Raw genomic sequence first — 12,554 nt, 5'->3', positions numbered from 1 at the left:
CCCACTTTTTATTGGTTTTTGAACCAATGTTGCATACAAAACATTGTTATAGATACAAAATGTCCAGTTGAACTGGTTTCGTACATATATAAACGGAGGCTATTATAGTGGGGTATACAAACAGCAGAAAAAAAGCAGCAACAAGAACAGTAATCAGTCCCTATTCCAATTAATTCTTCCCCAATCTTCATATACCCATTAGCCCAGTAATTCATGGTATTTCTGCAAAAGTGGGCAGTATCATAATGTATGTATGTATAGTGTGAATTTCCCTATGGTAATAATGTTGTCCATATTGCCCAGTGCTGCTGTGCCGCTTCACAGTTGAATGTCACCTGAATACAGCCCCAATATTTCTTAACAGGAAGCTTGCGTGAAAGGTCCTTCTCTCAGTTCATCATGAGGTCTTCATAAAACTTCTCAGTCGGCCCTGTGTTCGCTCTCTCCTCTGATTGGATTAGCCATCCAAACAGCTAATTTGTGTGTGTGTGTATGTGTGTGTATGTGTGTGTGAGAGAGAGAGAGAGAGAGAGAGAGAGAGAGAGAGAGAGAGAGAGAGAGAGAGAGAGAGAGAGAGAGAGAGAGAGAGAGAGAGAGAGAGAGAATTTGAGAGCTAAATGTGATATTGTGAACGTAAAAAATGTACAAATTCATAAGCAGCTCTTTCTAGACTTCTAGAACGAGGCACATAAATGCCTCCGAGACGCCTCATACATTAGTTTAGTCATGTGAAATGGTGTATAAATGGTCTAAGTAGAAACTGTTCCTTCTGGTGGAAAGGAACTACGTGTGTGCACATTTGTGTTTGCATGCATTTCTTCATAGGTGTATCTATATTTGTGTATTCGCGTGGGTTTATCCATCATACGTAGTATCTCTCTGAACTCATCTCTCGACATGTGCTGCAGTACAGTTGCGGATCTAAATCTAAACAGGGGGATGTCTTGTTCAGATCCTGAGGCCTGCCCCTCGGTATTTAGATCTTCTTCGACTGCGGTCACAGCCAAGCGGCTAAGGCCTTATAGGGCAGTCAAGATCGAGGTATTCTACCTTAATCCAGCACTGGAATTTGGTTTTCAGTCCGACTACGTAAAGGGAAGCAGAGAATTAACCAAACCAAGTGTGCAGCTGCCTCATTGGAGTCAGTGTTTGGCCTCCTAAAGTGCATGTACCCATGTGTTGTGCGCATTAATATGTTCAAGCATGCATTCATGTACTTCTGTGTGTGTGTGTGTGTGTGTGTGTGTGTGTGTGTGTGTGTGTGTGTGTGTTTAGTTCTCTTGCTCTCTCTCATTTCTTCTCTTATTTGGCTTATCGTTCTCTCTCTCTCGCACTCTCTCCTTCCATCTCTCTTGCTCTCTCGCTGTCTCTCTCTCCTTCCATCTCTCACTCTCTCTCTCGCTCTCTCTCTCCTTCCATCTCTCTTGCTCTCCTTCCATCTCTCACTCTCTCTCTCGCTTTTTCCTTCAACCTCTCTCGCTCTCTCTCCTTCCATCTCTCTTGCTCTCTCGCTGTCTCTCTCTCCTTCCGTCTCTCACTCTCTCTCTCCTTCCATCTCTCTTGCTCTCCTTCCATCTCTCTTGTTCTCCTTCCATCTCTCACTCTCTCTCTCTCTCTCTCTCTCTCTCTCTCTCTCTCGATTTTCCTTCCACCTCTCTCGCTCTCTCTCCTTCCATCCTTCTTGCTCTCTCTCTTTCTCTCCTTCCATCTCTCTCTCGCTCTTTCCTCCATCTCTCTCTCTTTCTCTCACTCTTTCCTTCCATCTCTCTCACTCTCTCTCTCCTTCCATCTCTCTTGCTCTCTCTCTCTCTTTCTCTCCTTCCATCTCTCTCTCTCTCTCTCTCTCTCGCTCGTCCTCTCTGCTCTCTTTGCTCTAGTTTGTGGTTTGCTGACATGCCCAAGAAGCATTTTTACGGAGCAATTTGAATGAAGTTGTTGAGCCACTAACAGCCAAGGCATTCTAACAGCCAGTGTGAAGTGTAAGGACAGCAAAGATGACATGATTTGTTTATTCATTTGTTTAAAGGCACAACCTTAACCAATTCAGTTCTCATTAGCATGACATTAATTTGTCGTGCCTTAGCTAGATGGTTTTGTGGTCGCTAGTGTGTGTGTGTGTGTGTGTGTGTTCTTCTGTGACCATTCATGTACACCTTATTGACCTTACGGATTTTATCCGATGTTAAAAGTTGTGTGCAAGAGTGTGTATATGTATATGTCTATATGTGTTTGTGTGCTTCCTGGGTAAATTGATATATGTGTGTGCATGTGCATGTACATGTGCATGTGTGTGCTTGCATCCAATGAGTCCGTGTGCTGGTGCAGTGTTCCCTGTGTTTAAGTTGACACAGCTGGTGGGCAGGATGTCAGCTTCAGGCCTGCGTCTCTGTTTGTAATTCCCCCCTCAGAGATCAGCCTTCCTCTGCTATAAATAGCTCCTGTGTGTGTGTGTGTGTGTGTGTGTGTGTGTGCGCGCGCGTTTGTGTGTTGTGTTTGTGTTTGTGTGTGTGTGTGTGTGTGTGTGTATCTGCGCTCCACCTCCTTCTGTGTGCCCAGAGAGTGATGTTCTTCCACCCAGCAGTTCCCCGTGTGTGTGTGCGTGTGTGCGTGCGTGTGCATGTGGCTCCACGCCCACTGTTCCATGTTTCACTGTATTTGCTCTGCCTATGCCCCCGCCATGTTGTAATTGTGTGTTTGTGTGTGTGTATATGAGGATGGGAATGATGATGAAGCATATGTGTGTGCGCGCATGTCTCTTTGTAAGTGTACACTGTGTACGTACGAGCATGGAGTCATACATGTGTGCGTGGTCATACGTGGGTATAGGGTACGTTCTTCTTCGGTTTATTGTGATTTTGTGTGCTTCTTTGCTTATCCCCCCCCCCCCCCCGCTGTGTGTGTGTGTGTGTGTGTGTGTGTGTGTGTGTGTGTGTGTGTGTGTGTGTGTGTGTGTGTGTGTGTGTGTGTGTGTGTGTGTGTGTTTTGGACATTAGAAGACACAGGGTCCATAGGAAAAGACAACATGTGGGACGTACCCTCGTGCAATACCACTGCGCCCCCGCTCTGTCTTCCTCTCTCGTGCTCATCCCCCTCTTTCATTTTCCACTCGGTTTTTGTGTGATGAATCAACCTTTTGTAGAGTGCTACTTAATTTTACTCGATTCTACTTTGCCCCTGTCAGCCCTGTGACTCCCCCCCACCCACCCCACCCCACCCCCTTATGTTGCGCTACTTTTAAAAGTGCCCATGAAATGTTGGTGACGCATGGAGCACTCAACACAAAGTATATTTTCCACACGATGAGACTCTCTTTACAGCTTGTCAAACTCGCAGAGTGGAAGACAGATGTCTATTTGGTCAAAACGGGTCAAAATAGTTGGAGCGCACGAGTCTCTCCGAGCTCGGCAGATGTCCGAAGCTGCACAAGCAGTCAATTGGGGATGTTGGCTGCTCTCTCTCTGTCTCGCTGTCTCTCTTTCTCTGTGTGTCTCTCTTGCTCCGTCTCTGTCGCTCTGTCTCTCTCGCTCTCTCCCAGCGCTCCGGCCCAGGGGAAGAGGAGGGTGAATGTGAGTGATGCGTGTTTATCTTGCTTCAGAGAAAGGAGGGATGGTGTCTGTAATAGCCTTCCTTTCTTCTCTGCTGTTTGGCTCCATCTACTCCTCTTCTCTTATGCGTAAAATTGGTGCTCAGACCCAGACACATACAAACATGCTGTACATAAACACACACACACACACACACACACACACACACACACACACACACACATTTTTTTTTATCTTAACAGTTTCCTGCAGATAAACACAAGAAAGTGGTCAGTGCTTAAGAATGAGATGGTGTGTGTCTTTCTTTTTAGCTTCTGTGTGCGTGCGCTTCTGTGTATGTTAATAATATTGAGGTTTTGTTTATTTTTTATTTTATTACTTTTTGAAGCTTCCTCTCAACTCAGCGATGACGAAAACCAAATGAAGTACAATCCATAAGAGGCAGACACAGCGTTTCTCTCTCTCTCTCTCTTCCCCCCAGACGAGCATAAAGGAGGGACTGCTGCTGAAACAGACCAGCTCGTTCCAGAGGTGGAAAAAGCGCTACTTCAAGCTGAGAGGTCGAACGCTCTACTACGCCAAAGATGCCAAGGTGTGTCCGTCTACACACACACACACACACACACACACACACACACACACACACACACACACAGAAGCAAGACAAACTGCCCTAAGTCCTCCTATATACCCGTTTGTAGGACAACATTTTTTTATGAATCGTCCCCATAGATCGCTGTCGTCCCTCTGTCACTCCTTGTGTGGTCAACTTCACTGGCTGCAAGCAAAGCCGACAGGGTCTGAGACACAGGCCGTTTGGCTTGCTCCACACTTCCCACTTTCAGTCTCATACCCTGGAATCACTCAAGTCTAATACCTGTACCTATCCATGCCCACTCTCACCTCTCTTTACAACATGCAATTCAGATCTCTTCCTTACCTCGTCTAACCCGGTCACATCCTTTATTTCACAGTGTGTTTGCTGGTTCATCACAGTCTTTGATTTCTTTCTTTTTAATGAGGCTACCTTTCTACTTTTTCTTTTCCCTCCTTAATATATCTGGCACATTTGTTGATTTAACCTTTGAACCTAAGCATTTAACAGTTTATGTTTGACATTTCTTCAATTTCCTTTCCTTTAACTTACCCTCCCTGGTCTGGAATGTGTGTGCGCGCGTGTGTGTGTGTGTGTGTGTGTGTGTGTGCGTGCATGTGTGTGTGTGTGCTAGTCTGGTAGTGCCCTGGCACGCTGGCAGGAGCGAGCGCTGCGCAGGGTGTCCAGGAGTCGTGTGTGCTGGCGAGTTCTGTCTGTGTGCTGGGCGGGCCCACGACGCTCTCCCCCACCCCTGGGTGCCAGCGGATCCGAGGAAGGCCTGGTGACCATTCGGGTCAGCACAGCATAGCCAGGGGCTAGTGCCAGACCTCCAAAACACCTCAATCCTCCCCATCCTTTCCTGCCTTATTCACTATGCATTCCATGTAATATGGGGATACTGGGGTGGGGGAATCTGGACTGGATTTGACATCTCAGATTGGTTTGTGTTAATTTTCCATACATGTTACCAGTTTACTGACACACTCTGACGTTCTCAAGCGAGCTGTCATGTAATGGTGTGTCATCCCCTCCGTATATTCTAAGGTTACCACCAACAGTTATGACTTACTAAAAGTTTTCTGGCGTTTTTTTTTTCCCAAGTCCAGAATTGATCAATCCCCATATGACATGAATGCACAGCATAACCCCCGGCGGGGCAGCATAACCTGTGTGCAGACTGCAGGCCCAGGCCAATCACTAAGACATGGTCTTCAGTGAAGTTTGTGGCTGTTGCTGTACATTAAAGTTCGTGTTGCCCATCCTTGCAACTCAGAAGTATTTTGATGGCCATGCCGGAGGAATAAAATTTGAAAGATCACAGAAAGTTGAATCAGTTCACGTGGACACACGTTCATTGAGACAAACGTTTTATCACTCATCTAAGTGACCTCCTGAGTCTCAACTGACTGCAGACTGCAGTTACTGAGTGTCACCATAGGTGTCAGTAAGTGAAACAAAAACAATGATCTTTAGGATTGTAACTTAGATACATTAGACAAGAAAACATTCATTTTTCAGCCGTGTTATGGCTAGTCTTATTCGTTTGTAATGGATATGTATGTAATAAGAAAAGAGTCCTATCTGTCATGGCCAGTTATTGACATTAGGCTGTATATATAAGTGCTTGGCACCATGGTCCACTCTTTATAATTGTGACTCTGGCTTAGATAGCCTGACTGGCTGTGCTGCCCTCTGCTCTGGTGTAATTTCAAAAGCCTGAGCTTTGCAATGATCCATGACTGAGGTTGGATTTCACTGGTTCAAGGGTTCCCAACCTTATCTTCCTCTTTTCCTAGCTGTCAGGAAACTCAGCGGCTCCCTGCTATTGATGCTACAGGTTCCATAGCTGTATTCTAGCAACTATTTGCATCTCCACTAGGATGCAAAAATGGCCTGCATTTTGGCTCCTGACCAATACTAGTACAGTTCATTTCCCATAATGTCTGTGCACAGACTTTAGAGGCACGTAATTTCTGATGGCTTGTACCGTATTTCCCAAACCATAAGTTGCTGTTTTTTTTAATCGTCTGGCTGGTCCTGCGACTTCTATTCCAAAGCTAAAACAGTTGTCATTTTGTCGGACAAATACACTGCATTTCAACTAAGGCCACTAGATAGCACTGTTTAAAATTGCGACTCAATTGAAAATACTGTACCACCATATAGTTGCGACTTATACACCGAAGTGACTTAAGTATGTTTTTTTTTTCTCGCAACAATGTGTTTTTTGCTGAGCGCGACTTATCCTCCAGTGCAACTTTTTGTCCGGGAAATACGGTAATAGCTGTATGGCCAGGTATATTTAATGAATGACAAACACAATAAAGATAGAGGAGTGAATGAGTGGTGAGGGTAGGAGAAGAGGTTTACAGATTTAAGCCATTGAGATGCAACCTCATAGATTTGGATCGATGGGCACCTGAGGGCCTTGACTCTGGCCCCTGACCACCATTCACATTCTTCTCGTTAACGCTACCCTCAAAGCTAGCTGGCATATATGCTCACATATATTCATGAGTTGGTGTGTGGTGAATGGGAGAGAGACTGTCATGCTGCACATGAACAGAAATTGAGAAAGCCATATTTCATACACTGGTGCACACGCACACACGCACACACACACACACACATTACCAGCTTTGGCATAGAAGGCAAGAGTATTGGAATGGGGGATAGTTGTTTTTGTTGGCATATCACTCACACTCTGTCAGGCCCCCGTGGCCCACCCGCCTACATGCACAAGCATGCATACTTCCAGGCACATGCACAACCACTGAGACACATGGTCCAAATTTAAACACACACACACACACACACACACACACACACACACACACATGCACACATACTAGGCCTGGAGAGTGTGTCATAATCTGGGCATTCCCTTTTACAGATGCAGTAACCCCTCCTTGAACACACACACACACAGAGACACAGACACACACACACACACAGACACAGACACACACACACACACACACACACACACACACACACACACACACATATTTCTTTTGGCAGTTGCCTTATTTTTTGGCTTCCAGCCTTTTCTCCAGCCAGAGTTCAGTTGCGTGCCATTCAGTGATGTCATAGACCTCTGTGAGAATATCATGTTGCTGGTGTGCGTTCTCTGACCTGCCTCTCTCTCTCTCTTTACATCGCCCTGTCTCTTTGTCTGTCTGTCAACTTGGTTCATTGGTTCTGAGGTTCTCCATCGCCCTACAGAGTTTCTATGAGAACTGTGGTCATAACTTGGGAATATCTTGCCTTGTCTTGTTAAACTGCCATGCCGCGCACTCTGTTCTGCTTCTGCTGCAGTCAAAACAAAGGAAACACAAACCTTAACTCCCTCCATAGTGACTGGTCATTGTGTTGTTGCGAAATGTATTCACTTGCAATCGGAAAAAAAATTCAAGTGGGCCAAGCAAATTTTATTCTGAACTTCCATAACAGGTCTGGGTGATCGTATCCCTTTTGGTTTTAGACATGCTTTTTAGGACGCCCAGCATCTTTATCAGCGAAGCAGGAGTGATCATGCAGGTTGACAGTGACATTAGGTAATTATGCCAAAGCTTTCTCATTAGCTATTCATGACTCCAAGTAAGACAAGACTAAAACAACACCTTTCTCTTGGGCTTTTATGAGAGTCTGTTCAGATTATTATCATTAGTTGTGTTTGGTGATAACGTCTAAGACATAGGTGGAAATGGGTCCTTTGCAAACAACACCATCATGAAACTGAGAAAAAGTGAAGTGTATTCTGAAGTGTCCTTTATTTTGACTATATCCTGCACTTAACTGTATAGCACATGTAGACTATAGTGTAGAGTATAGCCTACTGTCATTCAGGGCCGTTTCCCCCCTCATAAATCATTCTGCAAGTCATGCTTTATATGATACCTATAGTTTCTCATGATAGCCTGTGAATCTCTAGAAGTGTATGTTTAGGGTGTGGGCCAGTTTCTTAGTATTTACTGATTTTGATAGTGATTAGAAGTGAACATATTGAAATGAACATGTTCTCTATGCCATTGTCTTTGGACTGGCCCTTACCCTAGCTTTCATCCTTTTTCAAGTAAGTCTCATCTCCATTTAGGACTGCTTTGCTCCGGCTATGAGCCATTTTCCCCATGTAGCCCAGAGCACCATACTGTAGTTTAGAGATTAAGATAAGCTAAGTTCCACCCTATGTCGCTTTTAAGTACCATGAGTCTTGAAAGCAAGTGCTCACTCTGTTGCTCTTGTTTGTCTCCCTCATCCCAATGTCTTCCCTTCTTTACTTTCCCTTCCCGCCTCCACATTCTCCTCTTGCTCCTCCCCTGCTCGCTTCCCTTTCACCTTTTCTTTCTTTCTGCAGTCCCTTATCTTTGACGAGGTGGACCTGTCAGATGCCAGTGTTGCAGAGTCCAGCACAAAGAATGTCAACAACAGCTTCACAGTGAGTGACCACTCTGAACACACACACACACACACACACACACACACACACACACGCATGCATGTATGCACACAGGTGCTGTGCACAATTTCACAAACATACATGCAAGAGCATATGAGCCTAATGCACCCACACACATTGCCGTGCACAAATGTACACATGTGTAGAGTACTCACACACACACTAAAATGGAGGAAAGTAGAACCATGTCTAAAGCATTGAGACTGGTGCAAAGACAGTCATGCCGTGTGCCTGCCACTATGTAGTGTAGACCCAGAGCGATGATGCATTAGCCGTTGTGTATGCTATAGGACGTGGCTAAGCCGTTGTCAAGAATGACGTTCGAGGAAGTGGAACAGCTGAAACATTTTTAAAAGGTAGTAGTAGGATTTTCCTAAAAATCAGTGTAGCCTATGATGACCACACTTATGACCTACTACACACATGTGGCGGTGTCTGCATCTGCGGAGACCCTGTCCTCTGCCTGTATTTTCTTATTTTGCTGTGTATGGGATGTTTCTGGGCATTAAACTTTGGACAGTGGACTCTTTAAAAACAATGACCAGGTACCAGATCGAGATTGTAAGCATGCATCCAAGAGGAAGCTACGAGAATGGAGGACACAGTGCCAAAAAGACATGTATAGTGAGGTGAAATGCCAAGAAGACAAAGCCCGTTCCAAAATGAGAGTGAATCTGGGGTTGGCTTTCACCCACTGGCGAGCACTGAAGGAGGGGACAGGAATGAAGAGCGACACGGAGTTGGCCCGTACACTGGGATGTGTTCTGGCAACTGCGGTCATGGGGCATGCTTCTGGTGTTGAGCTGGGGAGAAGGGGCCAACTTTGAATGTTGTGTTTACAAACTGCAACTGACAAAACCTACTCACTCTGTCTTTAAGTACTGAGTCAGTATGACGTCTTTGGCAACACTGTTGTCACTGGAGGGGTTTGGATGGAAAGAGGACGCAGTGGAACCAGTCGATGGTCGCAGGTAGTATGCAAGCGACAAACTGTTCCAGTGCCACTTGCTGGAGGAGGTCGTCGATGTTATTCGGGCCTGGATGCAGCAACTGTCTCACTTTGTCGAGGAACTGCTGCACCAGAATAAAGGGACGGCCGGCATCCCTCTGTCATGAGCTCCCCCTGGTCCAGGACAGCTGATGGCATAGTAGTGATAGTCACTACCCCAGTGAGCAAGAAGAGCGAGCCAAGAGGCCCATTCCTTCTCCTGCCACCCACACGCTGACACTGTCCTCTCAAATATGTCAAGGAAAGCCTCGGGGTCATCAGTGGCTGTCATTTTTGGGAGGGCGATTTGGGGCCAGTGGGTTGGTGGAGTGGCCAAATCACCCCCGTGGGCAGCTGGAGGGGAGTGCAGCAGCTCCCTCAAGAGACCCCGGTCTTTGGCCTGCTGAGCAGCCATTCCCTGCAGGGCTTGGGTCTGGTCAAGGAGGGCCTGCAGTTGCTGGTGCTGCATCCTGGCCTTGCTCTCCTGGTGGGTCGGCGATCCAGCGTAGGGGTCGTCCTAGCGAAGACTCTGTTGACTGACTTCCTTCCATCCAATAGAGCACCTATACAAGCCACTGGAGGGGTTTGGATGGAAAGAGGACACGGTTTAGGCGGTAACACAGGGTTCATTTAATGTCTCGCTCTGTTCACACTCCGCATGGGCTGGTACAGGAACTTCTTGTGCGCATCCTTGGTGCGTTCTGGTGCTGCTGCCTTGCTCTCTTCCTTCAGAGCGGCACGTGGCTCCCTTTTCTACATCTGTGCAGTACTGTGTTCCGCCTGTGTCCTCATCGGCGTCCATCCAAGATGCAGCATCGCTGGGGTATATAAGCAGTCTGTTAACTAGGCACAGCTGAGGCTGGTCGCTAATCAGCCTTCCTATTAACGGAAACATCTGCTCTCCCGCGAACAACTGCTCCCTCTCCCCACTTCCAGCCGATGCTAAATCACACCCCACTACCACAAAGTCCAAATACCCAACATTCTTACATAGGCTTTTACTATGTATTATCTTTGAGATCCTGGTATGTTTTCTAAACATGAAGTATAAAATGCCATAAATCAATTGTACCAGGTACAAGTAGGGGCTCATTTTGGTGATAATTGTGAAATTGATGCTAGAGAGCCACACTACATTCCAGTGTTTGCAGCTGGAACAGGATTATTCCTCTAGAAAATCTTGTGCTTGCACACATCTTGCACTGTGCACCTGAAAAGACCAAGCCCAGTTATATTTAGATGATATTTCCACAAAGCTAGATCTTTCCGAACATTTCTCGTGTTGTTCTTGTCACACATTGCTCCTGAAGCTATGTGGACACAATGTCTGATGTTGCCATGAATGGAGGCACGTTGGAGAAAGGATGGGTGGCTGGACAGAATGAGTGTGTGCGTGTGTGTGTGTGTGTGTGTGTGTGTGTTTCTGGGAGGTGAAGATAGTAACCATGGATCTCACCTGCGGGGCTACAAACTGGCAAGGAGCAGCAAGTAGTGAGTGACCTGTCCTTTCTATAAATGTCTGCCCTCCCCCTTGGTGTTTCTATAAAAAGAAAGGAGGAGGATGACGGAAGCCGCAGAGGGGGCCCATGGGAGAGTACGCCGCTATTTTTAGCAACGCCTTGAGCGCATCACCGAGTGTGCTCGGGATGACTTGATATTCATAAACGTGGTTATGTGGATCTATGAGTTTGTGTGTAGGATGTGTGTAGTCTGTGTTCATATATTTGTGTGTGTGTGTGTGTGTGTGTGTGTGTGGGTGGGTGGGTGGGTGGGGTGGGGGGGGTGTGCCAGGCCACGTGTTCAACGGCTAATGCACACACTGTGTTACGTTTCTTATGAAACAGCAGTGGAGTGAACGCCGAAGCTTCAGAGCTGTGCTCACCATGTTGTCATGAGCAAATCCCACTGACATGATGAAAGGATGGGAGAGAGAGAGAGAGAGAGAGAGAGAGAGCGAGAGAGAAACAGGTTGTTGACTAGTCTTGTCTTAAAAGGAGAGAGAGAGAGAGAGAGGCAGGAAGAGTGAAAGTGGAGGAGATAAGGATATAGGGAGGGGGAGAAAGCTGGGTGATGAGACCCATGTTTGCCAGATGGGGGAATGTGGACCGATAAATCCAGGAGAGAGACATGACAGCAGAAAGAGTGGCTGGTAGTTGAATGACAGAGGGGGGAGGGAAATATGTAAGACTGAAGATGAATGCCAGCGGAGGAAAGCAAAAAAAAAACAGCCAGGTAGCTTGGTGGAGGAAATCCTAGAGTGATGTCACACAGTCAGTGACTGCACTCAGGCTTCCTGAGGCAGGCAGAGAGAGAGGGAGAGAGAGAGAGAGAGAGAACAGGTTGGGGGTGGAGCAAGGAGTGAGAGTTGGGAGCGCAAAGAAGGAGGCAGAGGGAGAACGGGAGTGGAGAGGAGGAGCAAAGAGGGGACAGGACTCGGACGCTAAGAGGAGGGAATAGGGACACTAGTACTCGGCCCAAGGTAATGCGACATGTTGAAAAGTAATTCAGGTCCTCTGTTAGCTTGTGCATTAAGCTGCAGTGCAGAAGCACAAACACACACACACACACACACACACACACACACACACACACACACACACTAAGGTTCTATCTCGCTCTGTCTGTCTCTCATGTGCATCAGCAGACACACGCACACACCTATAGGGGGAGATCAGGCTTCATCCAGCGGTGTATGGTGTGTGATTTAGAGGAGAAGGAAAGGGGGGGGGGCACATCACTGCGGTGGGGATGTTGTAGAGCTCAGTTCTGACTGTGAGGGTAGCCGAGTAATAACCAGAAATCTGGTCTCTTGTCTGTTAATTTGTCTGCTGCTGCTTTGTCTGTCTGTCTGTCCAGCAGAATGAGGGACGCTGGCGTCCTCTATGCAGGTTGTGGTACATTAGGTTGTGTTGCGGTTAGATGGCCGATCGTGGGGTTTTGTGTCACAGTTCAAATGTTTTTTAAGCC

General features: G+C 46.7%; 1 protein-coding gene across 1 annotated transcript in view; it reads left to right on the top strand.

Moving 5' to 3' along the window:
• dgkh (diacylglycerol kinase, eta) overlaps positions 1-12,554 on the top strand; it is a 51,854-nt gene that overhangs the window by 7,115 nt on the left and 32,185 nt on the right. Inside the window, exons 2-4 of the mRNA XM_056288917.1 lie at positions 4,027-4,137; positions 8,498-8,578; positions 9,850-10,074. Coding sequence (XP_056144892.1) covers positions 4,027-4,137; positions 8,498-8,578; positions 9,850-10,074 — 417 coding nt within the window. The remainder of the gene's footprint in view (positions 1-4,026; positions 4,138-8,497; positions 8,579-9,849; positions 10,075-12,554) is intronic.

Source organism: Lampris incognitus, chromosome 11 (genome assembly GCF_029633865.1).
Source record: "Lampris incognitus isolate fLamInc1 chromosome 11, fLamInc1.hap2, whole genome shotgun sequence".
Taxonomy (NCBI): Eukaryota; Metazoa; Chordata; class Actinopteri; order Lampriformes; family Lampridae; genus Lampris; species Lampris incognitus.
The sequence above is the reverse complement of the archived record's forward strand: the minus strand, read 5'-3'. Positions and strand labels throughout refer to the sequence as shown.